Source organism: Prunus dulcis, chromosome 1 (assembly GCF_902201215.1).
Source record: "Prunus dulcis chromosome 1, ALMONDv2, whole genome shotgun sequence".
NCBI lineage: Eukaryota > Viridiplantae > Streptophyta > Magnoliopsida > Rosales > Rosaceae > Prunus > Prunus dulcis.
Genome location: NC_047650.1, coordinates 34,124,637 through 34,150,653, shown reverse-complemented (window position 1 = coordinate 34,150,653; position 26,017 = coordinate 34,124,637). Strand labels below are relative to the sequence as shown.

At 36.7% G+C, this 26,017-nt stretch overlaps 4 protein-coding genes across 6 annotated transcripts; 1 reads left to right on the top strand and 3 right to left on the bottom strand.

The window, feature by feature from the left end:
- The first annotated feature begins 5,667 nt into the window (after positions 1 to 5,667).
- Positions 5,668 to 13,528, top strand: LOC117636497. Of its 2 annotated transcripts, none has more exons than XM_034371038.1 (16): positions 5,668 to 6,111; positions 6,916 to 7,301; positions 7,438 to 7,663; positions 7,796 to 8,038; positions 8,131 to 8,246; positions 8,340 to 8,432; positions 8,650 to 8,737; positions 9,197 to 9,426; positions 10,239 to 10,423; positions 10,557 to 10,756; positions 11,188 to 11,520; positions 11,657 to 11,758; positions 11,989 to 12,286; positions 12,623 to 12,771; positions 12,845 to 13,129; positions 13,208 to 13,528. In XM_034371038.1, the coding sequence occupies exons 2-16, from the start codon at positions 7,003 to 7,005 to the stop codon at positions 13,424 to 13,426; spliced, it is 3,066 nt and encodes a 1,021-aa protein (XP_034226929.1). In that variant the 5' UTR covers positions 5,668 to 6,111; positions 6,916 to 7,002; the 3' UTR covers positions 13,427 to 13,528. The 2 variants fall into 2 exon arrangements, with proteins under 2 accessions (XP_034226929.1, XP_034226920.1); XM_034371029.1 differs by having other exon boundaries at positions 5,850 to 6,111; positions 7,796 to 8,044.
- A 220-nt stretch (positions 13,529 to 13,748) lies between these two features.
- Positions 13,749 to 15,495, bottom strand: LOC117615284. The gene is made up of 6 exons (XM_034344340.1): positions 15,469 to 15,495; positions 15,118 to 15,371; positions 14,757 to 15,015; positions 14,400 to 14,579; positions 14,145 to 14,300; positions 13,749 to 14,058 (listed from the first exon to the last, which is right to left on the bottom strand). Exons 1-6 carry the CDS (start codon positions 15,481 to 15,483, stop codon positions 13,849 to 13,851), a joined length of 1,074 nt encoding a protein of 357 aa, XP_034200231.1. The 5' UTR covers positions 15,484 to 15,495; the 3' UTR covers positions 13,749 to 13,848.
- Positions 15,496 to 17,625: 2,130 nt separating this feature from the next.
- On the bottom strand, positions 17,626 to 19,662 carry LOC117614131 (probable inactive heme oxygenase 2, chloroplastic). The gene is made up of 5 exons (XM_034342828.1): positions 19,071 to 19,662; positions 18,757 to 18,980; positions 18,405 to 18,512; positions 18,173 to 18,307; positions 17,626 to 18,036 (listed from the first exon to the last, which is right to left on the bottom strand). Exons 1-4 carry the CDS (start codon positions 19,618 to 19,620, stop codon positions 18,206 to 18,208), a joined length of 984 nt encoding a protein of 327 aa, XP_034198719.1. The 5' UTR covers positions 19,621 to 19,662; the 3' UTR covers positions 17,626 to 18,036; positions 18,173 to 18,205.
- Positions 19,663 to 20,273: 611 nt separating this feature from the next.
- LOC117616300 lies at positions 20,274 to 25,508 on the bottom strand. Of its 2 annotated transcripts, XM_034345559.1 has the most exons (9): positions 24,352 to 25,508; positions 23,020 to 24,174; positions 22,869 to 22,910; positions 22,576 to 22,652; positions 21,648 to 21,732; positions 21,458 to 21,541; positions 21,244 to 21,345; positions 21,063 to 21,161; positions 20,274 to 20,857 (listed from the first exon to the last, which is right to left on the bottom strand). In XM_034345559.1, exons 1-9 carry the CDS (start codon positions 25,459 to 25,461, stop codon positions 20,741 to 20,743), a joined length of 2,871 nt encoding a protein of 956 aa, XP_034201450.1. In that variant the 5' UTR covers positions 25,462 to 25,508; the 3' UTR covers positions 20,274 to 20,740. The 2 variants fall into 2 exon arrangements, 1 of the variants encoding a protein (XP_034201450.1); XR_004584122.1 differs by lacking the exons at positions 20,274 to 20,857; positions 21,063 to 21,161 and having other exon boundaries at positions 21,313 to 21,345; positions 22,613 to 22,652.
- Between the last annotated feature and the right edge of the window lie 509 nt (positions 25,509 to 26,017).

Genomic DNA, 26,017 nt, shown 5'->3' with positions numbered 1-26,017 from the left:
GTCCAGATAAGCTTAGTCATGGACCTCTACTGGCCCACATATGGGAAGCCCACAAAGAGCCCAAGGTTATGTCTTTTCTTTTTCTTTCGAAAAGCCCATTATGTATATGGGTTCTCGCTCGGTCTGGCTCAAACTCTCTCACATGGAAATGTAACTATTGAATTTAACTTAACCAATGGGAAAAGAAAATCCAACTTTATTATGAACTGACATGAGGTCCATTACACAGATGTCAATTACCAACACCAGGAATGTGGGTCGAAAGGCGTCTTCTTCTTCTTTAATGCTATGAACCAATCTGGGTGGAGCAGGCTCATTGCCTAAGTTACAACAACATTGCCAATATGGTTAGGACTGTTGATTTTTCTGGGTGATTTTATAGGCTCTGAGTTCACATAGGCCTCTTCGCTCTTCAATGATTTTTCTTCAGTTGAAATGACTCCATAAGAGAAAATCAGTGCAAACAAGAAGAAGCATATAAGCTTGGCCATGGTCATTAGGGTTAGAAAGTTGAGAGAGGGGTGAAGGGAGGTGATGATCAAGATGTGTCTGCACTGAGTGTAACCTAGGTATTTATAGAGTTTAGCCAAGGAGTTGGTTTATGACCATTATTGAATGTAATATGTAAATATGGTAAGATAGCCTTAAAACACATAAAATATGGTAAGATATCCACATGCAAATATATATCCAAACGCATTATTACTAATTACAAATTTACAAAATACTGCTGAAGATGGGTTCAAAAACCCCATTTGTTTTGAGGAGGAGTTTCTCTCCTCAATTTTAAAAAGTCAAGTTTCTTCATTTCCAAAAATTATTTGGACTACATTTAATAATCACTTATTTAGAGTCTTGTCTTTATGTGGTAGTCTAAATAGAAATATTACCTTGTTCTCATTTCCGTAATATAAACAGGAGAAGAAGAGAAAGATTGCGCTTATCATATTTGTTTGCCAAAATTTGTTCTCCAAATTTTTTTTGATAGTGCTCCGTTTATTCATGAGTAGGCTCCACTAACTCAATGATGTTTAACAATATATACGGCGGCCAATTTGTAAAAGATTTTCTTTTTCACATCCTTGTGTTTTACAAACTTAAGATTTTCGATCCTCAAAATTAAGTAACACACAAGCATGGGAAATAAAATCAAACTTTATTAACTAACTGATACAATCGATGACATATCCAAAATTACACAAAGGAAAGCAATTACATAACATGAGAATTATAAGATACTCACCTGAACCAAATTATTCATGCATATATAATACAAAAAGTTCATGATAATCATTAACTTAATCGAACCATAATTAAATAATTAATTAATTAATTTACTGGTTTGGCTCTACTCAGGTCCACCAGAATGGCCGGCGTTATGGCCAGCGCCAGGACTGTGCCCTGGTGTTGTGGGTCGATAATTATCGTCGGGAACACTCTCGTAGGTTAGCGTTGGTGGTGCAGAGCCTGCAGCCACTTCATTTTCTAACACCTTGCGGTGTAATAATATTGCCTGGTTTGTAAGATCTGTTCTCATCAGCCTTTCTTCAGTTGAAATAATCCCATAAGAGAAAATTAACACAAGAAGAAAAACACTGGCGCACATAAGCTTGCCATTGGCCATATTGATCAGGTTCTGAAAAACTCAGAAAGACAAATGAGACAGAACAGAAGAGAGATGTGTTTGTGTGTTGTGGCTTCAGCTGAATGCAGTGGAGGGTTTATATAGAGTTTTGGATGGGGGAGAGTAGTTGGCATAATGAAGTGAAAAACTTGAAAATATATAGAAAATTACATATAATTAAACGCGAAAATGATTATGTTCCCCAATGATTCGCTTTGGAGAATCTAATATAATCTTTCACTCCTTCATTTGCATGCCCCATGCATAACCCATGTATGTTAAACTGGCTAATAATTAAGCTTTCCTCTAGGAATTAAATTTATCTGATGCTTGAGCAAATTAAGGAAGAAATTTAAATGGTGCGAAATATCCAGATCCACTAGCCGGGGGTTTGATGAGACGTTTCTGGTATGAAACCAACATTTGACTTATACACACTTAGTGCTTGTGGGAAGCTGGGGAATTAGCCCCTTGCAAATCTGATTTTTGCTGCTCCCAACTTGCGTCGAGTAGCTAGCTACCAACAGTCTTATTAGAGTAGTAGATCAGGCAAATTGTGTGTAAGTTAATGACAATACTGTCTAACATGTACGTTCCTAAACTTTTTTAACTGTAATTCCAATAATTTATTTTAGCATATGTATTGGACAATGATTTTTCAATGAGGAATAATGACTTCTTACATGTAAAGAGCTAAGCTGTGTGCGAAAGTTAGAGGGTGTATTAATTGAGATTGTTTTAAGGCTTAAAAAGTACATGGTATTCAATTAGGATTTTTAAGTAATCAATAAAAGTCTTGTGATATTCAATTAGGATTTTTAAATAATCAATACAAGTCTGGTGGTATTTAATTAGGACTTTTAAAAGATAAGAAAAAGTATCGTGGTATTCAAAAACTTACTGATTTTAATGAATTTGTGTGAGACTTTTGAGTGTGTGATATAAATACCAAATCACATAACAAATCACATCCTCTTATGCCTGATTCTCATATATGCTCTCATACTTCTTTTTTTCCCACTATTTTTTCATACTTTCTACTGTACAAAAAAAATTAAGAGAGACGATAAAGAAACATTAGCATAAGAGAAGATATTGCCTCTTTTGGAGTTAATGGGCATTTTCCAATGGCTCTTCTTTCCTTGTAGACAAGCTTCTTTGGAGCAAAATTATTGTTTCGATACTTTTTGCATAATCTCCTGCTCTTTGGGGATGAAAATATCAAAAGTACAGATGTTAAGAAGTCATCAAATAACATTAATTTTTCAAAATTTGAACTCATGAACTGTTTCAAAATATGAACCGATGAACCAAACAGTTGTCAAAGTGATTTTTCAAGGACAGTTGGTGTAAAGGCATAACTACTTGGGTGACACTCTGGACCACTTCACATATATTCGTGATGATTTTATATCTACATTCTTGATTCAGCTCTGACTTGCTCTCATGCCACAATCATGATATTTCCTTGTATATGTAATGGTATATGCCTTCAGGTTCTGTATTTTTGTGAATGATGTTGGGTGATAAAGTTCAAGCTTGTATAAAAATATAAGTAAAATCATGTAATTGCAATCTATTAAAATCATAAGTAAAATTCTAAGTGAATTAAAATCATAAGTAAAATCATATAATTATCAATCCGGCCAAAATCCATTACATTAAAATCATATAATTACAATCTATTAAAATCTTATTTGAATACACCCGGTGTGCTGGCTAGCTATCAAGATAAGAATCAAACTAGGATATCGTGTCGGGGCTAGCTAGGGCTAAGGTTCTTTTGACTGAATCTTTAATATTCCACGAGTACACTTGAAACTGTGCCGTACGTAATGCCAATTTCTTTTAAGTTGAGCACTTGAGCTGGCCATGATTAATTTCTCTCTCGCCAACTCCATGCCCTCCAAGTACCCTTAATATGAGATCACCATGTATCTGATATAAATTTTGCTCGGGTGGGAAACAACTTGATGCATGAAAAGCCACTTGAAATAAAATATAGGAATTAACAAAATACCAATGGAGGTGTAAACGTCATTCCAATCATGGTTTTCCAAAACAAAGAATGGTGATCAATAATTAATTAGTGAACTAATCAAGATTTGGTCTACTTAATCAAAGATCTTGAGAGGCATTACTTAAAGTGCACGTCTGCAAGTGATCGATCTTCTTCACCATGTGCGCAGTGCGCACTAACTTTGTCAGAAAAACTATAGTTTTTGCTAGGAAAAGAAAGGTCTGCAAGCTTTCAAACCCCACAAACACATCCATACCAGCCGCTTATAGCGTATCTAGGATTATAAACTAGTATTCAAATCAAACTTATAAAGATCCGTTCTACTTTGAGCTCAGTACCGTAACATTGTTATATAGTGTTATCAATTTATTCATATTATAATTCGTATCAACGTGTTATTTTATATTTTAATACGTAAATTAAAAATACTACGTGACGTTTAGACTCAAAATATTTTCGGATCGGAATTAACCTCACTAAGATCCCTAGGACTAAAAGGGTTCTTGAAAATGAAGGGATTGGTTCCTAAAGCCGTGGAAGTCCCACCATCCAATATGGAGGAAGCTGTCAGTTCCTTAGCACTGTGATCGATCGATTAAGTACTTCTTCTTCTCTGAAATGGACGATGGGGAATTCAGCAAATCAGCCAACTAGACCTTTTGTTGAAAATTGAAAGAGAAAGCATTACAAGAGCTGTCAAATCTTAGCCGTTGAAAACAATACACAAAAAATGTGACTGAGATAAGGAATCTTTTGGATTGAAAAGCAAGCACTACATGGGAGCTATGAGATTCCATTTCTTTGACTGAGCTGCTGCTAGCTTTTTCCTTTTTGTTTATATATAAATATATATAACTTCATCAAATTTATTCATTAAATTTGTTGATATGTTGGTGAACATCTATATAAAGTAAAATATATGAGTGATTCGTCAACTCTGTCTCTAAGTGTATCATTTTGTTTTCTTAATTTCTTTTTAAAAAAGTTTGTGAAAATTCACTATATTTATATACAAAAACATTATAAAACTTATAAGATTACCTACTTGATACCTTTTTTTCTATTCTTCAGAATATTATATTACTAATAAGATATGGTTTTCATTAAACCTGAGTGTTAGATTAAATCTTAAACTAAGTACTTTGACTTTACATCTAGGTCACCAACTTTCCTTATATTCCACTACCGCATTTTGATCTATTGTCTGTATAATCTTTTTAGGTATTATATGAAAAGATAAGAAAAAGAAACCACAGAGAGCAACTCAAAAGGTCGGAAGGTGCCAACATGGGTTTGGTTCAGTTGGCAAGGTGCGAGTTGTGCGTTGAGTTCCAACCGAGTTTGATATCCATTGCCAATAGTTCTATGTTGGTGGTAGTTTAGAAAATGTCTTGTGTAATTTCACATAGGGGGGCAGGGAGGAGAAGAACCTTGATTTGCAGATTAGTGGTCTCAGGTTTGAACATCCATGACACCTTATTATTGTGTGTGCAAAAAACACCTCCCCCAATATCACTTGTATTAAAAAAAAACTGTTTTCTTTTAAAATTGTAGATAGTAAAGTGGTGTTACCATGATGGTGAAAACACTGTTTCATTTTGGGCCCAAATAAGAAACAACGAAATACTATCTTATGGATTAGCAACACATACTTGACGGTATTACCGTTTTTACTTAGATTTTTGTGCAAATCTTTTTTTAAGATTACGCTATTGGCCATATTTTTCATATTTGGGTTTCAGATAGGTTTTTTGGCTATCTATTGTACTCTTTTCCTTTATTGCATTTATTATTAGAGGATAATTTCTCTCATTTGTTTTCTCTCATTTGTTTTATTTTAAAATATTTATACGGGTCGGAGCCAAATTGGGCTTTTAAGTAGAAAATTCCAAATAGGCCCAAACTTTCTCCAAAAAATAAAATAAGCCCAAGCCCACGTATCATTACGTCAGTCAAAACCCAACGGTTAACGACTCTGAAATGAAATGAAATGAAGGGCACGAGGAAAATGAGGAAAAACCAAAACAGAAGCAACCTACACGAAGCAAGCAAGTCACAGCCCAATTGTCAATGGTCGTTGGCACGCGGTATCGGCTGCTAAACCTAAATCCTGTAATTAATTAGAGCTAAGAAAGTGATTAATGGGCTTAATCACAATATTAATCCTGGTGGTGGTGGTGGTATTTGGCGCAAAAACGAATATGCCGTTGCCATAATGCTTATGTCCTTCCTCGTCGCAGACGTTCTTAAATGTAAAGCGGTTGAGCCTGCGAGACAGAGAGAAAGAGAGCCACAGAGAGAGGACCCAACAACTACTTGACCCGTTTTCTCTTCGAGTTTAATTCCTCATGCACGACGCTTTCCTTTTCCTTCCTCTCTTTCAATTTTTCAATTTCAGAGTTTCGAAGCATTCTTCTTCTTCGTGATTGTCGCTGGATCAATTGCTCTTTTATTTCGGCTTCGCAAGGTTGGTTTTTGTTTGATTGATTAATTGCTTCTGCTTTTTTGCTTCGATGTTCGTTTTGGTTTTGGAATTTTCTTTTTGAATCAAACCCTAGTGCTCCATTGATGGAGTTATGGTTACCCTTTTGTTTGTTGGCGCTGAATTCAACTTTGTACAATCGTCTGGGTAAATGAGTTGCAGATGGTTTTCGAATCTTCTATTTCAATGTTTGTTTCTTGCGTTTTGGTGTCTGTTGCTTTTCTGAGTGACTATTTGGTCGTTACTATTTTTTGGCGCTCTGTTTTCTGTCGTGTGAGCTCTTTTGTATTTGCAATAGTCATTGAAGATCTTAGAGCGCTTTGTTTAGTTTTGTTGACAGTTTTAATGAGTTGGGCTACTTCTCAGTTCTGACTGAAGCGGGTGTTTTGTTGTTTTTAACAGCAATGTAGTCGAGTTGTCTGCTGTGTGTGTGGTGGTATGGGTATTTATGACCAAGTTTAGTGTAACTCAAAACTAGATTCTCTCTGCTTTTGCAATTCTTCTGTGATGCAAATATGGTAATATTTTTATATAGATAACTTGTAATGCTGAAGACATTATCAGCCCAGAGCTGGTTCTTTTCATAGGATATGCATGAGCTTAGTGGCCCAGAGCGTTTGACTAGAAAATGATGATAAGCTGCTTTCTCCACATCACTTCCCATATGAATTGATCATGCATGTTTCTTATTTGAGTTTCTTTTTGTTATACTTGAACAATATGCAATATCAGTAATTTGTTTATTTTGATCTTTTATTTACTTCTATTGTCATCTATCTTTCTGCTCAGGATTCTGGAGTTATTCTCTGTGGGTGATTCTGGCACACTTGTGGTGTGGTTGATTTATAATAACTTGAAGCAGTGCAAGTTCATTTGATGGGATCTACTACGCCGTCTGTTGGTTTTCTAGATACTTTAAGAATGGAGAGGGTTAGGACAATTCTAACCCATACGTATCCTTATCCGCACGAACATTCCCGTCATGCTGTAATTGCTGTTGTTGTGGGTTGCCTCTTTTTTATCTCGTCCGACAACATCAATAGTCTTGTAGAAAAGTTAGACAACAATATTAAATGGTGGTCTATGTATGCATGTTTGCTGGGTTTCTTCTATTTCTTTTCGTCCCCATTTATAGGGAAGACAATCAAACCAAGCTATTCAAATTTCAGTCGGTGGTAAGTAAATTTGTTTGAATCCTATGTCAGTGCATTTGTACTTTGCAATATCTCACATTCACATATATGTACATAACCCATACACTGAGGTATGAAGAGTCTATACGAGTTTTAACAATGGGAATTGCTTTTGTAGGTATATAGCCTGGATTTTAGTGGCGGCTGTCTATCATCTTCCTAGTTTTCAATCAATGGGAGTTGATATGAGGATGAATCTGTCTTTGGGTTTTAATGTATATGTCACTTCTGTTCTCTTTCTTCTTTTCTTCCACATTATATTTCTTGGCCTTTGGTACGTTGGTCTTGTGTCACGTGTGGCTGGAAAGAGGCCAGCAATTTTGACCATTCTCCAAAATTGTGCTGTAAGTTATAATAATACTTTTTCTACTTTCCTATCTTGTATTTACTTGGCATGTATACAGAAGAAACTTAAATGCTTATGCATCAACATACAAGCTTTGGATATTATTTTCATGCATTTTTTGTTCATGTAGGTTCTTAGTGTGGCCTGCTGTGTGTTTTATAGTCATTGTGGCAACCGTGCTATTTTGAGAGATAGACCACTGGAACGAAAAAACTCTTGGTTTAGTTTCTGGAAGAATGATGATAGGAACACATGGCTTTCAAAATTCCTCCGAATGAATGAGTTGAAAGATCAGGTCTGCTCATCTTGGTTTGCTCCAGTTGGGTCTGCGAGTGATTATCCACTTTTGTCCAAGTGGGTCATTTATGGTGAGGTACAGGTAGAACAACCCCAAATTTTTTTATAGTGTTCTTCTGTTGGTAGTATTTTTAGTGTTATATGCTTATTAATGTTTTCATTTCTCAGTTAGCATGCAATGGTTCATGTGCTGGTTCATCGGATGAAATCTCCCCATTATACTCATTATGGGCCACATTCATAGGCCTCTACATTGCTAATTATGTAGTGGAAAGGTCAACAGGGTAAGTGGTGAATTGTAACATGTTTTCTGTGATGATATAAACCATGACTGATTGTTATCTTTTACATTCAATGGTATCTTTTTTGATAAATAGGTGGGCTCTTACTCACCCAGTCGAAGGATATGAGAAGTCGAAGGAGAAGCAAATGAAGCCTGATTTTTTGGATATGGTTCCTTGGTATTCAGGGTATATGCTCTCTCTCTCTCTCTCTCTCTCTCTCTCTCTCTCTCTCTCTCTCTCTCTCTCTCACACACACACACACACACACACACACACACACGCACACACACACACACACACACACACACACACACACACGCACGCACACCACACCCCCCTCCTCTTCCTTGCTGTTCTTGTATTCGGGGGAGTTGTACTCACTTTTCTGGTGTATGTATTGCAGAACATCAGCTGATTTATTCAAGACTGTCTTTGATCTCCTGGTATCAGTAACTGTCTTTGTTGGCCGCTTTGACATGCGTATGATGCAGGTAATCTCATAGTTTCATGTTGTGTAATTTCTTCATTGTATTGCTCCAGTAACTTAAACTATTTTCTCCCTAGCTTTGAGATTATCCTCTTGAAATTTTCGACACCCGTCAAATTTACACTTGAAACATTTAGTTTCTTTGTATATGGTACCATTCAGGAATTTATTTATTAACTTTTCTTTCAAAGAATCCATGTATAAGTTTATTTAGTAAATCAGAAAGAAGAAAATTTTGTGTTTAACTGTCATTTGATCTTGAACCATATATGAAATAATTTTGCTGGGCTAGGTAGTTTAATAAACCTATTCTTTTTTCAACTTCCTGGCAGATACTTTTATGTTCTTTGTTGCCAATGAGCTCCCTTTTTGTTAATATTTACTTTGTCATGGACTTTGGTTTGGAATCTTAATAAAGGTCATGATGTAATTACATATTTATGTTTCCCTCTCCAATCATTAGGCAGCAATGGACAAGGTCCATGATGGAGCTCAACAAAAGGATGTTTTATATGATAATTTTGTTGGGAAGGATGATCTGTGGTTTGACTTTATGGCTGATACTGGCGATGGTGGAAACTCATCTTATACTGTGGCTCGGCTCCTTGCTCAACCTTCCATTAACATCAACCGAGATGATTCTATGCTGCACTTACCACGTGGCGACTTACTCCTGATTGGAGGGGATCTTGCGTAAGTTGAAAGTTTTTCTTTATGTTTAACAATATGGCATGAGGGATCAATTATTATATAGATATTTGTTTCTGTCGCAAAGGTGAAATGATTTCACGAGGTTTCTTCTGTGGTTTAAATGATCACCTGAAAGTATTTCATCAGTATTGCTGTCTGACATTGCATAAAACTTAATAAATTAATTTGTAAGTCTCAAATTTCCTAGCCAATAAACCCCAAATATCTGTTTCAACACCTTGGGTGAAGTTTAAGGCTAGAAACATTCTGAGCTTTGTTTTAAGGCTAGAAACATTCTGAGCTTTGTTTTACTGGCATTCAGTGCTAGTGTAGGTTTGGTGGATTTTTGTTTTGTTTTTTTGTGGACTATGGAAACTGATGCTTAAGGTGGGAAATGTGAAGTTCATCCACAACTTCAATAAGAACTGTGACTAAACCACCACCACCAATTGCTCTGATTAAACCATATCACTGACCAGTTGAGCAATTGATATGCCTTACTCATTGAAACAACTCCCTGTTGAAATTTTGATTGAGATAGTGATAATTATCTAAATACATGTATATGCCCTTGATGTTTCATTTGAAGCTTCCAATCTATGAAGTTTTTGTTGATGTTTATCATCCCTTTTCTGCACATGCACATGCCCATTATGTTTCATTTGGACCTTTGTTTTTCAAGAGCACCCAACCCCTCTAATTCTAATCATTGTTTCGTTATTTAGAATTTTATCATACAGCCATTGTCTGACAAATGATATTTTATTTTGCTGAATATCTGTTATGTGTGTAATTATGTCATGGTTCTGGTTTAGGTATCCTAATCCATCAGCATTCACTTATGAAAGGCGTCTATTTTGCCCTTTTGAGTATGCTCTCCAGCCCCCTTCATGGTCTAAACAAGAGCATATAGCTGTAGATAAGCCTGAGCTACCTTGTGGTGTGTCTGAACTGAAGCAATATGATGGACCTCAGTGTTTTGTCATTCCCGGCAACCACGGTTGGCTTTTGTTCTCTCTCTCATCCTCAACACCCCCCCTCCCTTTCCAAAAAAAAAAAGGAGAGAATTTGCTAAAAGCTAGAGTGTTAATATAGGTGTAGTAAATATTCATTCTTTCTTCTTGCCATTACAGATTGGTTTGATGGACTTCATACATTCATGAGGTATATATGCCATAAAAGCTGGTTGGGCGGGTGGTTTATGCCTCAAAAGAAGAGTTATTTCGCTCTGCAACTCCCACAAAGATGGTGGGTATTTGGTTTTGATCTCGCACTCCACGGTGATATTGATGTGTACCAATTCAAATTCTTTACAGAACTAGTAAAGAACAAGGTATTTCTAAGTTTGCTTTTCTTTTCTTTTCTTTTTTTTTTATTTTTTTTTATTTTAAGGTTTCGTCTTCTTTTTATAGATATGGTTCCCTTAAAATGGCCATGGTGTGTTAAGTTATGCTATATTTTCTGAGTAGTTTCTTTGGTCCTTTGCCTTTTATTTTAAATTTTTGGAGTTGTGAATAATTGGACCCAAAATTGTAAACAGGGCACTTTTGATTGTTACTAAGGTTGACATGACACAAGCACAACATTTGCTGATGTGACAGCTAGACCTGTGTTTGATGCATGTAAACCTATATATAGGGCTTTGCCTATATATGCTTACGATGAATGATGTTAAGCTTCTTACTTGTTTGCTCATCCCAATTTTCCTAGTTCCAAGCTTTTTCTGATTGTAGTTAACATTCTCATCTCATCATGTTATTCTAGGTCAGAGATGATGACTCTGTAATTATCATGACACACGAACCAAACTGGCTTCTTGATTGGTACTGGAATGATGTTTCTGGAAAGAATGTTGCGCACCTGATATGCGATTATCTAAAAGGGAGATGTAAGCTTCGAGTGGCTGGAGATTTGCATCATTATATGCGTCATTCATTTGTTAAAACGGAGGACCCAGTTCATGTGCAACATTTACTTGTAAATGGTTGTGGTGGGGCTTTTCTACATCCCACCCACACCTTTAGTAATTTTAAGAAATTTTATGGAGCTTCTTATGAGAGCAAAGCTGCTTATCCTTCATTTGAAGATTCAAGCAGGGCAAGTTTCGGTTTCAAAGTTTTGTAATTTCATTGTCTGTCAGGGTGTCTATAGAAAGTTCACTTGTTTATTTATTTCCTCTCAACTCTTGGTTCTAATGAGTCTTTTTTTTTTTTTTTTTTGGGTCCATATGCAGATTGCTTTAGGAAATATTTTAAAGTTTCGAAAGAAGAACTGGCAATTTGATTTTATTGGTGGCATTATATACTTCCTATTGGTCTTTTCTATGTTTCCACAGGTGAGTCTTTGATTGATTCTTTGCTATTATTTGATGATAGTTACCCTGGCTTTGCATTACTTTGTCTCTCTCTGGAATTGAGATAACGTGTACCTTACCAATCTTTGATATCCTAGTCCTTTTGCTTTCCTCAGAGCTTGCAAAATTGTTTACCATTCGTTTATTGGGTAATGTGATTATACTCTGTTATTGCAAGATGACAACTCTAATTTGCCTTTTTGTTTTTGTAGTGTAAGCTTGATCATATCCTGCGAGATGATTCATTTTCTGGCCACATAGGGTCTTTCTTTGGAACAGTGTGGAATGCTTTTGTATACATGCTGGGGCAGTCTTATGTATCTGTAGCAGGTGCTGTGGTATTGCTAATTGTAGCAATTATATTTGTCCCCTCTAAAGTGTCTCGGAAGAAACGATTGATGATTGGAGTTCTTCATGTGTCTGCACACCTGGCTGCAGCACTGATTCTTATGTTACTGTTGGAACTGGGTGTTGAGATGTGTATCCAGCATAAACTACTGGGAACTTCAGGTCAGCTTTTAGTCTCTTGTTTACCATTTTCAAGACCTACATGAACAGAGAAGAAGCACACCTTTCTCATCCTGTATACTAATGTGATTTATGATCTTGGCAGTTATTCTGTCCTTGCCTGTTATATTTGTTCATCTATTATTTTAACTTTCAGATAATTCAATCATTTTTGTTTCTGTTGAGAATTTCCTAAAAAGATAGCCATACGACATTGGGATACAATGTATATGATGGTGTAAGCATGGGTGTGACCAAAATGTTAATGGTAGGAGGGCAAATATGCAAATTATGTTGTTGGATTGTATGTTGTATGATGTTGAAAATTTTAATTTTCAGGCTATCATACTTTATATCAGTGGTACCGATCGGTGGAGAGTGAGCACTTTCCAGATCCAACTGGCCTTCGAGCTCGAATAGAACAATGGACTTTTGGCCTTTATCCAGCATGCATCAAGTATTTCATGTCTGCATTTGATGTTCCAGAGGTATGGAAAGCTCTTTTGCAAACTTATTTATACTCTTCTTTGTTGCATTCTGACGATGAAGAAATCTTATCAGGTTATGGCTGTCACCCGAAACAATATATGCAAGAATGGGATGGAATCACTATCTAGAGCGGGTGCCATAATCTATTATGCATCCGTCTTCCTTTATTTCTGGGTGTTCTCAACTCCTGTAGTTTCTTTAGTATTTGGAAGTTACTTATATATCTGCATTAACTGGCTTCACATACACTTTGATGAAGCCTTCTCCTCCCTCCGAATTGCTAATTACAAGTCATTCACCCGATTCCACATCGGAAGTAACGGTGATCTTGAAGTCTACACTCTTGCAGTTGATAAGGTAAGAATGTGATGCGTGTTCAATTTCAAGTGCCGTATTTGGGACTTCTAAGAGTTTAAATCTAATTAAAACATGCAGGTCCCGAAAGAGTGGAAGCTAGACCCTGAATGGGATAGCGAGGATAGGAAGCCAAGACAGCCACAACAAATGAGCCACCATAGAAAGTTTCCTAGCAAGTGGAGTGCAGCTGCCGCTCAACAGGATCCATTAAATACCGTTAAAATTGTTGATCACTTTGTTATTCGACAAACAGATAAAACTGTTAATGGAGCAAGCGATGGATCAGTAATTAGCTGATCTGGGCTTGTGTTCTATCTGTAACATTATTGTAGTTCCCTTCGTTTAGATAGCAATGAAAGAAAAGAAAGAAGAAAAAAAAAGTTTGTATGTTAAGATTTAGTTTGTTTTAGTTGCCAGATTTGTACAGAAAATTGGTAATGCGAATTTGGAGTTTCAGATTCTCTCAGATTAGAAGAAAAAAGAAAATTCAAATTTTCTCCAGTTGTACTGGAGAGACAAAGGAGGGCAAAGCAATTGAATTTACACAATCCAATCAATTAATATAAATTTACTTTAATATAATGAATTTACAAAAAAATTCTGCTGACAAATATACAAAGAAAAAAAGAATTCAATAAACAAAATTTTTGAGATGGGAAAGTTTGGAGAATTGTGAAATGAAGTGGGTTATGTGCATATACTCTGATGACAATCTCTTCTCAAGTGAAATTAATTAGTGCAGATTGTGGTGAAGAAGGCAGCTGATAGTCTGCATGGAGAAAAGTCTCGTACGATGTGCCTTTGAGTGTTTTCTCAACAGTTTCCCAGTTCTCAACTTGGTTTGATAACGGCGTCGTATGGATCTTAACCTGACGGCTCTTGAGCTCTCTGTGGGGCAACCTAAGGAAGTCTTGAACCTCATCAAGTTTCTGCGAAAAATAAAACATTTGTATTATCAATGATTAAAGTGTATTTATTTTATATGTAACACATAATAAACAAAAGGGTAACTTACAGTGCGGTTGTTGAGAACGTCCTCGTAGTAAACAACAATATGGCGAGTGGCGTTGAAGTATTCTACAGCTTTGGCAGCTGCCTCTTCATCTTGAGCAAGATCTCGAATTAGTAATGTCGCATTTATCTTGGGTTTGTATTTTGCTAGTATTTCAGCCTGCAATTTAATTTAATTTATTTGTTAGGACTCGGGATGATATGAGATTATGGAGTCCAAGGAGAGAGAGAGAGAGAGAGAGAGAGAGAGAGTTGAAACCTCCAATGGAGAATGGACATGAGACTTGTGCGTCCCATTGAGTGGCTTAGCATCTTTGTCATAGGAATTTGCAAGTACAGAAATCATTCTGCGGAGCAAGTTCCTTCGGAAGAGGAATATTGCAGACACTCCTTTTTTCTTGAAGTAGTTCAATATCTCTTCATGATTCTCCATCAAACCCTACACCAAGATATATACATATAATTTTAAGCTCCTATATCATATCTAGAAACATACATGCGTGAGTGGTTGTTAGCTGTTGATGGAAGTTAGTTGATCCTACAATCCATCAACAATTCACCTCCACCTACTTGCTACAGTGGTTGTCCAAAGCATTATCAATTAAAGTCAACTAACCTGATTAAGCATCCATTTGAATCCCACAGCAGCATTACACTCATTCTTGGAAGCACTACTAAACCAGTCCAGATTATAAACTTTATCCATGTTCTTCAAGATTGAAGATACATTAAGCCTCCTATCCCGGACCGAAAATATTTCCCCATTTGAACTTACATTAATGTGACTATTCAACAGCGTTTCAAACCATCCACTCCCAGATCTCTGCATTGACAATATGGCAAAGTACCGTACTGGATTGCAGGCACATTCCTTCCTGTAATTACAGCATCAATTTAATAAAAAACATCTTTTTTGGCAATTTTGTAATTAGTTAGTTGAAACCATCACCATGCACATAACTTCAAACACAAATTACCTTTTGAATGTTTGAGGTTTTGGGTAATGAACATAGCCGATTTCGGATTTCTCAAGATCAGGAACTTGACAAGATTGATTAATTTGGTTTTGGTGATTAATGGCTATGATGTTCAAGAATTTGGTCTTGGTGTCAGTGTTTATTTGCTTCAAACAAACTAAGCAAATGTAAACTCCACAAACCATTGCAAAAAGTAGAACTACCATCCTCAGTATCAGTGGAGATTTCTTGGGAGCTTTGATGACAAGTGTATCCTGTAATTAAGAAAAAAAAAAATGCATGACAAATGATAAGTGTGAAGTTAATTAGTTGACGAAAGAAATTAACAGTAACAGTGATAGCAGAGCATACTGTGGTGGCTTCCATCTAAGCTCCCCCATCAAAGAAGGGAAAAGAAAAGAAGAAATAACGGCTTAAATGGGATTTTGGTGGTTTTTTTTCCTACTAATTTCTGTTGGTATATTTTGAGAAAAAGAAGGCAAAAGAAGTGGTCAGAGCTTGAAAAGATCAGATTGGAACAGTCATGCATAATATTACAGACAAGTGTGATTTATACCAATGAGAGTGTATAATACTTGCACTAATTAAATCAAAATAAAATTCCAAAAAAAATATATATTTGGATGATAAAGTGACAGAGAGGGAGCTAGCTACACACACACATATATATATATATATATATATACAGAGTGACCAATATAACCCTACGGACCTTGTTGAAGAAACAGATTTCTTCTTCATCCATTCTGTGAAGAGAAGAAAGATAAATCGGCATTGAGTAGGCTTCGTCGTCTTCGTCCCACACAAACACACTCTGTCTCTGTCTGCGTCTCTCTCACAACTTCAGAAGTGGAGTTTGAATTTGGGAGAGAGTAAGGTGGTGGGAAGAAGAGAAGAAGAGAAAAGAAAGGTGTGCCTGTTACGTTATGTCCTGTTTTTAAGCTTCTCCTCGTGAAAAACGACAACATTTACAACACAGCACGCTCTTTCCCTTCCTTCTCTTAGCTTCAAGTTTTAATGGTACTTTTATATTATTTTTCTGTATGTGCGTTTCAATACCAGTTGGTGTTGAGTTGTGGCTCAATTAAGGAAAGAAAATACAGTTGTAGTAACTTGGTTCCTTGTTGGCTTTGCTTACTTAAAGAATATTTCTCTTATTCCAGTTGCTTTATTTAGATTCATATCTTTTTTTCGTTTTCCCGTTCTCGTTAAAGTGTTTACTAATTGTGATGAATCGAACTAATCAATTTATTCTATAAAAATGAAAAAACGATTTTGCATGCTTGGGCACACACATAACTTCATATCTTAATTTTTAAATTAGAAAGATGAGATTCAAATTTTTGACCACTTCCAAATAGTTGTATATAGTAATGTAACACTTAAGAGTTAGACCACCAAGCAGGACGGGTTTGAATAGTTTGATGGGAGCATGATTCATGGTTGTCGGTTGACACATTTTTGAGGGATTGAAATCTGTCCCACAGTTGCATTGTTTCTCGTGGATTTAGTAGAAAAAAATAATTTAGATACCATGTGCGGCTCATGAAATTTTGAACCCTAGTGTGAGAGATTGTGCATACTACTTATTAATACACAAGAACAATTAATGCAAATAGAATATGATAATTCTACTTATTCTAACTAATGAACTATAATATTATTGTTGTTGAGGAGGCTAAGAAGATCAAACCAACAAGGATTTATTCGTTGATAAGCTGATCTGGGATACGTTCTTGGGCTCTACAGACCACAACTTATCGATTAATTTATGATATATTTACTAATTCGTAATTGGAATTAAAATAAAGAGTTGGATTTCTATTACGGATTATTCATGTGTTTACTTCACATGGAGAAATGAAAATGCAAATGGGCCCATACAAAATCAGGAATTCAACTCCCGATTTTGGAGAAATTGGACTCTTAGATGAGAGGTGTTATTCTAATTCCTGAAGAACTAACTCATCATGAATCTATCTTTTTTATCCATTATATCCTCATACAATTTTTAAAATTCCAAATTTGTCATATACTTTAACACAACAACAAGGACATTTTAGTAATTAAACTAATTTCAATTCCGATTAATGAGAATTTAGTAAACAACTTATAAGGAATCAGTACCATTCATACACCAATTCCATATGATTTAGTAAACAACTTCAATAGAAATTCAAATTCTAACTCTCCTCAATCCAACTCCTCCTCAATTCAACTTCTTCTCACATATAAATTACCTTGTTTGACTTAATTGTTTCTTTCCCACTTTACCTAGATTCTAAATTGGTCTAAGCACGTGCTCATACTCTCATAGTCAACAGTAGAGGGTTTTTTTATAGTTCTTTTATTTTATAAATCTGTTAACAGTAGATAATTTATCTAAAGAATTAAACAAAACTGAAAAAAAAAGGAACAAAAATTATAAAGAAAGAGCATAGTAATGCAGCTGGCTCGGGTTTGGTGACTTATGTCAGGTCATGGCCAAGAAACCAATATGCAAATCCATTGAGACGACACAGATCAATAAAATAAATAAAAAATCAATTCATTGAGTTGTTCATCAATATTCTTGCTTGTAAATGCAGAATGCACATCATTATGGCTCAACTTTTCCAAAGATCATCCCTAGACTAAGACATTACACGGAATTCAAAATATGAAACCATAAAAAGAATCTGCTTCTTGGGCTCAGTGCAGCCCTTCTTCTGATCTCCTTCTGAAGACAAGTTCACAACAAGAAGCGTTGTCTCTATATTAGTGATGCACTGATGCGATGTTGTTCATGAACTACAAGCCGGCTGTCTTAATTCTGGTGAACAAACCACCTCACCTTCTATACAAAAATGAGCCCATCACAATAGAACCATGCTTCCTGGTACTCAGAGCAGAAAACCGCCCTCGGTGATGATGTACGCTCTGAAACGAAGGCACCAGAAAATGTATGGCAAAATTTAGCAACCAATGTTCAGACCAGAGCTCTTAATTCAGAGAGGAACTCAAAAAAGGAAGGGAAAGAAAAAAGCAGAAAACAAAAAATGAAATTCAGCCTTACCAATAACCGACCTCCTGAGCTGTTGATTTGAGATTACTTGAGCTCTAAGATGATCAAACGAACTATCTGCCCCAAATACCGGAATGACTTCGATGTTTCTCTTAAGCATTTGTTTTTGTCATCTCGAGTCCAGTGCTTTAATCACAAAACAAAAATTTCCAAAAGTTTAAGAAGAAGTAACCCAATTAAGAACTCAAGCACAGTGAGAACAAATGGCATCTCAGGAATTTACCACTCCAAGGTTGTTGAGCTTCTCACGAACACCTTTCAGTAACTCTTGAACATCCCCTTCCCATGTGTAAAATCCCAACTCCCTTCCTTCCAGGAGCTTCTCAGATACCTAAAATCACCAATTCCAGTATCCAAATAAAAATATCTATTAGTCAGTTCATTTGGTCATAGCAAAAACCCACAAAAAACTTCAATCTTTTCCACATACAAGTTCCATGGTTTAAGGAAATGGGCTCAAACTAGACAGTGACTTGAGCAACACCACCTCAGACTTCAGAACAATTAATATAAAGCTGAAGACTTTGAAGCATATGGGCAAGAGTTAAAATACTAAAAATTCAAAAAGTACCTACCTGTCTTGCAATGACCTGACCACCAGCTATATGTGAAAAGTAGATATTGTAGAAATGGCAGAGGAACAATGGAGCAGAATTGTCTGCAAGCTCCTCCAAATACTTGGCATAAGAAACTCCTGGGCCACTGGGTTCTGGAATCACCATACCCTGTTGTTTAAACCACTCAAGATCTTCAGAAAGACCCTCTGACCTTTCCAATCCAGTCTTCCTGAAATAGGCATCTACAATTGAAAAACACACAATTCCCTTTTAAAAAGACGATAACTTTATGCAGATGAAATCAATCAAATACACAAAAGAAAGAGACTGACAAGCAACGTCGTTTGAATCATCCACAATGCGCTCGACGGTGTCAAAGACGAGCTTGCTGTCCACCAAGTACTTGAGGAACCCTTCCATACTGGGCCGCCAAGTCTCCGCCTCACCCCCATCACCATCAACATCTGATTCTGAACTATTGTTCTCTTCGGGGGCATTATCGTCATTATCACCGTCGTCGTCGTCGTCTTCCTCAGACTGAGTGTCGTTGTCGTTCAATTTCTTGCCGTTGATGTTACGGAGCCTCATGGCGACGAACCTCATCTCCTCAGTGATGCCTTTGCTTTCTCCCGGGTACTGCTTCCTGTACCTCATCCTCCTCCTTACCACCGGCGGCGCCGTACCTGTGCTAGCCGTCGAAATTGGCGGCGGAGGCGTAGACATGGAGGCGGGGGTGCTCGAGCCAGAGCAACAGAGCGGCAGGGCTCGACGACCGTTTCTCGTTGAAATTGTTGAGGGCTTCAACGAATGAAGCGGTGAAAAGACGGCGTAAGCCATTGATGCTGAGACCGATTTCACCATTAACGACATCGTTGCACTCATTGCGTTGCAGAATGCGGAGTTCGTTTTATGAGTGTCACAGACACAGACTCACCTTTTTTATTTAATTTAATTATTTTTAATAAATAGTATAGCCGCGCGGCTATACTTTTTAAATATAATTTATAAAGAGTATAGCCCTCCTTCTTATTTTCGTTTATCGATAAGAGTAGTTTAGAGCATTATCCATTACCATTAGTCCATTACCCTCATCTCTATTATCCCCTTTTAATTTTTTACTTTTTTAGAGTTATTACTCGTATAAAAAATTTAGCATTTTTCTGTTTAATACTTGTATTATACACGTACATATATATATTTTTAATAATACTTTTATTTTTCATACACGTCTTAAAAACTCCTTAAAATAAACATATTTTAAGATGCAAACATACAATACACATATTGTACACGTACCTAATATATATAAACTCTTGCAAACCACAGTTAAAACATTTCTTTCTTTTTTAAATGTTTGGTGCTTAAATATATATGATCCACCAAATTATCCCAAAGGACAATACTTTCTTTGAAAAAAAATAATTATCTGACTTGTTTTTATAAAATATATTGCCTTTTGAGTACCAACTACTTTTTTTTTTTCACTGTTTGAGTTATTCATCCGTCTTTCCATAAATTATAGTAATTTAGGGTAATTTACAATAAAAATTGTTCACTAGTATAACAATTTGAGAGTACATACATGATGATACAACATCTTTGTCATGAAGCTAGCTACTCTACAAAGTATATTAACAATATAAAATGAGTACACCAAGAATAATGGTTAAAGATTGACAACTTGTGAGGGTTGAGATTCTGGATGATAATGTACAAAAGAATCCGCCCTATCTGCTTCTGTTGGATGACAATTGACAATTCTAGTGTACATAAACAACTCCGCTAATTGATCAAAGCGGGTTAGAATAGTTTCTGATATACAGAATGCCTGGCTAACTCTCACATGTCAAAAATATGCTTTTAGTTCTGTTTCTACCCAGGTGCGACTTGGTGTGACGACACCTGACCAGACCCACATTCGATACAAAAAAACACCGGCGTGGTCTGGTTTTGGTATTTGGATGATTCTTGAACACAATTTCTGAGGCATGCTTTCTTTACACTATTGTCTCTTGTATTTGGCTTTCAGCTTCCACAAGAACCCTAGTATCTCTGTATACGAGGGATCAGTGCGGCTGAGTGGTTTGCAAGAGTTTATATGATCCGTTGAGTCTAATACCTGTTCCAAAATTACAAAATTAACGACAAAAATGGAACAGACATGTAGAATATGGAACAGTTACTGTTGGAAGAAAGTTAGTCTATACACCTAAACTAATCTCATTCATGTCTCATTTCAATGCTTTAGCTCATTATAAATAATTTTTCGGAAAATGATCTCATCTTATTTGAAGTGATTTATAGTTGTCCACAATCATACTTACAACGAGTTCACCGAATCCGGGATATGCTGATTCAATTGGTACAATTTCCATTCGGAAAGCCCATCCTCCATAACCTTCAACAATTGGAGTTACCTTGGTCTGCAAAAAGAGTTACTGCCTAATTATCAAGCTCACAAAGACACACATTGACACAAAGCACAGCTACATTACTTTGGACTACCTCACAGAAACTGAGGACATCAAGCAGCCCCTTCTTGTGAAGGAGGCGGATATAGTCATTAAGCTCTACTAATCTTGGAGACCCACTTCTTAGCTCTCCTATCTGAGAAACATCAACAAGTAATTAACATTAATACGATAAGAATTGCTGGTTGTAAATATTGAGAACCAACGATTTGGTTAAAACTTCTTGGTTGTAAAGATCATGTACTAACAGTTGGTGCTGGACGAAACACCAGTCCCATCCTCCAAGGCATGTCTGCAAGTTTGCTTCCAAAATGTGGGCAGCTATAGAAAACCTGAAACCAGCATAAAACACCAGAGTTATTATATAAAAATGATAGTTAATAAGTGAGAAAAGAACTGCAGTGTAAGTGAAATATTTAATTATATAGTGTCACTTACAACTCCTTTGGTGTTTTTCACAAGGTTATCGAGATTATCTGATTTTGCTTTGTGCAGCATCTGCTTAACAACCAGACCTCCCATGCTGCAAAGAAGAGAAAGCTGGTACATTATTGCATTAAAATATAAAACTACCTATAAAATAAATTCTCTAAAAACTTAGTAATAAAAAAGATGCTGTGAACTATAAACAAACTTCAAGTCATGTTTCCTCCATACCCTTTTTAACAAAAAATCAAAAATCAAAAATCAAAACCCGACACCTGTTCAACTTTTGACCACCTTGTATAATCTACTCATGAAACTCATAGCTAGAGAATAAATGCCAGTTCAAATTCCCAAACCCTTGCGAATGGCTACCATAAAATAACTGATTCCAGCCCCATTACATAAAAGGGTCACATAGTATGGCAAACAAATAATAGAATAAATTGGAGAACATCTTGAAGGATGAACTGCCGACGCCTATCTGAAAGCAAGACCAAGCACATAAATAAAGAATAATATTGTGTTATTTACGGCAATAAACTTTGAAGGGGAGAAATAGAAGACAATTGTAAAAGATTATATCCTTGGATTGTAAGACTCTGTAGCATGCATAACTGCATTTGGTGTTTGCCGGAAAGCTTATTTAAAATTAAAATATTTCCTGCAGCACCTGCTTCTTTTTGTTTTCATTTTTTTGGGGATATCGGAAAACTTTATAACAGCACACAAGACCTCTCAGACATCCTTAAATCAGTCAAAGGCTAGAACCCAAAACTGAAAAGAAGATGCAACAGATTCATGAAAAGATGAGTATCATCTAAACACACGAAAGACAACCACATACAAAACTGAAAAAATATGATGACTAATGTATGAGAAAACCAAAATTGACACACAAGCAGCGACTGGTTCATGCACACACAAGCAACACTTTACAGACCTGTGAGTCACGAAAACAACAGGGCGATTCCCAATACCTGCAGAAACAAGCTTCTCTAACAGCATCGAGCTAACTTCCTGCACAATTTAAAAACAAAACATGATAATGGGAAATTGCAAAAGCCGAATAACATCTACACCAGTTGATTACTATTGTTGACCCATCCATATATGATTGCCCAAAATTAACTTGTAGCATAAAACCATACAAGTGAATAAACTCAACTCCTAGGAATGAACAGAATGCCATTAACAGCTTATAGAAATCCTCAATTGTCAGCCAAAAGCACTGACCTGAAGAGGCAGGCTAGCGCCAGACCATTGTGTTAGATTTGTCTGCATAAAACATTCAAACTAAGAGTTAGATGAAGTGTATGGAGAGGCAACCAGTCATTTTAAATTCTTAGAAAACAAAACATTTTATACAACTATCACCAGAACAAACCTTGTACTTAAGGCTAAACATACGAGCTTGAGGGAAGTCAGCTGAAAGCCATTCACCTGGCCAGAATGTTCCAAGCTTTCCTGCTTCCTGATCAATCTTCTCTACTAAGCCAGATTTAGTGGATGACTTATCCTCGGAGATGCGCCAAGTCTTATATGGCCCTCCACGGAGGCCATGGACAAAAACAACATCCAGAAGAGGCTCCCTTGTGCCTGCACCACTGTGAGATGCATCCACAGAACTGGATATGTTAACATCATTTGAAAATCTGGGGACAGACCTATCCTCACTGTCAAGAGAACTAGCTTCATCCGAAGAGGATGCATCCATTTGAACAGTGTGTTGATCGTTATTTTCAGGGCAAGTCCAATGGGGTAGTTCAGGATTAATTAAAAATATCATGTCATCATACCGGGGACAATTTTTGTTTCCATTTGCAATACCGGCATCAGGAATGTCATCATTTGCAGAATCTCTATTAATTTGGCGACCGCAAAATAAATTTATAAGTGTTGCTCTAGCATAACTTTGTGTTTTGAGATCACTGCAACCTGAGATCTCACCGTTAGCACAATCCTCAAGCCATTTACACCAAGTTTCATCTGCTATGATGATTTTCTGGACTTTCGGAAGTTGAGAGAGGATAGTTAACAGCCTAGCTGCATGCCTGCGGATGTGAGCTGTAGGTGGAACCCGGACACTAGATGGATCATTACTTTCTGAAATAGATGATTCTCCAGGAACATTTGAGGGTCGCTCTTGTGCCTCAAGCGTCTTAGAAGCATCATACACTTCTATGGCAGCAAGTTTCTCATAATCATCACGTAACAAAAACCGTCTCAACAAACATAAAACCCCAAAATCTGTTATTTTCTCCTGACATAAAGAATCATCAGCACAAACTTCAGTCAGTGCTTTGATTCCCTTCAGGGTTGCCTTTGCAGAATCTGCCACATTAACCTTAGGCACACTATCTTTCTTTAGAGTTTTAAATGTCCCAGAAAAAGGTTCCATGGAAAGAAGATCTGCCAGTGGAAATGTATCAACAGAATTGGTGGTTGTTCCAAGCGCATTTCCTGCTAGATTAACAACAGCTGCCACTAACTGGTTAGTACTCTGCGAAGCGGAAAGCATGTTCGCCTGATCAATTTGAGTCTGCAAAAGTTATTTAGCCTCATGAATTGTGGAAAATAAATTAATGTCAACTGCACATTCTAAACGCAACTAGAAGGAAGATATTAGACTTGGAATGGTGTAAGGATAAAGAAAAATTGGATACAACATTCTAAAAGGTACAAAAGAATAATGGGAAAGGGAAAAAAGTATCCTGACCTTCACTTTGACAGAACTAGGCTGAGTGGTTCCTTTAGTTGATGATGCCTTTTTGGAAGCCATAATTTCTGTAAGCAGAATAGCTAACCATCCTTGAGAAATCGGTACAGAATATGGTCCATAGTCTTCGAGAATGCGAGAAAGGATTCTTATAGCTGACAAACGTATAGTGTCAGAGGATGATTTTCCAAAAACCCAAGGTAGCAATACAGCAGACCACCTTTGACCCTCTTCAAGAGGTAAATTCAAGTCCCCAGTACAAAGCAATTCCAATGCTTTTGCTAATGTTTCTTGCACATGATTATGCTTCATAGTTCGCTTAGCAGTGTCTCTCAATGGATGAAGACCCTTTTCCATAACTATCTTTTGTGCACCTGGGCTTTTCTCAACAGAAACCAAGAATGCTGACAAAGCCACCCGAGCCAAAGGAATGTCTTCATTTTTAGTTGCCTGAGATGCAGTAGAAAGAAGACTGGAACTCCAATCAGAAACAGAATCACTCAAAGGTAGATTCTGATCCTCTAATAGCAAGCGAGCCACCAAACTCCCATGCCATTTTACTGATCTCTCAGGCGCCATTAAAGCAGTCATGACAGCTTGCCCATCTGCATCCAATTCCTGTATGCATGATCTATTCACATCTGATGCCATCGCCCAGTTAGCCAATGCCCATGCAGCAAAAGGAACAGCAACATGTTGACAATTCAAATCATCCCAGAGCCCAGGAACAACAGCAGAAGACAAATTGCTTTGTGCTAGTGAACTGTCAAGCTTATTTTGCAGGAGAAGACTTTGTGTAGTAAGCCTTGTTAATCCCAAATCACTAGTATCAGAACTCCCCAGCTTCACAACGGGATGTGTTCTTGATAGGCCTAAAACTGATGTACCCCCAAGAACCTTAATACCAATCCCCTTTATTCCACTGTCACCGTCTTCATCATCTTCATTTTCATGTGACTCATCCAAACGCATGCCACCGTCTTCAATAACTTCAATGGCAGCTGCTATATCCCGTGTTTCAGCATTCCCTGACAGGGATGGCTTAAAAGACACCTTTTCTATACTATCACAGTTGGATGTGACGATATCCATAATGGCAGCTACAAGCATGCTCCTGCCTTTCAAATTTTCAGAAACATCGAGTGAACTATGTCTTGAACGCTGCTCCCATAGAAATTCCATTGGTTAATGGTAAAACAAGACCAAATGCATCAACAAACTCAGTTGTGAAGCTTGAATGATGTTAAAAGAAAAATAACTAAAAATCATAGCCATACTCATTGGAAATTGCCTCAGAGCATATTTATATCTAAAGCATACGAATTGTCTTTATCACCATGAAAACAAACTCAATGGCAAAAACGCAAATGCTAAAATCAAAGCCTTATAGGTTCAGTTGTGAAGCTTGAATGATGGTAAAAGGAAGAAGAAAAAAAAAAAATAGCCATATTCATTGGAAATTGCCTCAGAGCAAGTTTCTATCTAAAGCATACGAATTGTCTTTATCACCTTGAAAACAAACTCAACGGCAAAAACGCAAACGCAAAAATCAACGCCTTATAGGTTCAGTGCGAATTTTCCCTAATCCCAATAATTCAACTCTCCAATATTCAGTTAATTGATTGTCCATAACTTGCAAATGAAATTCCAGAGACGAACCGAGAAA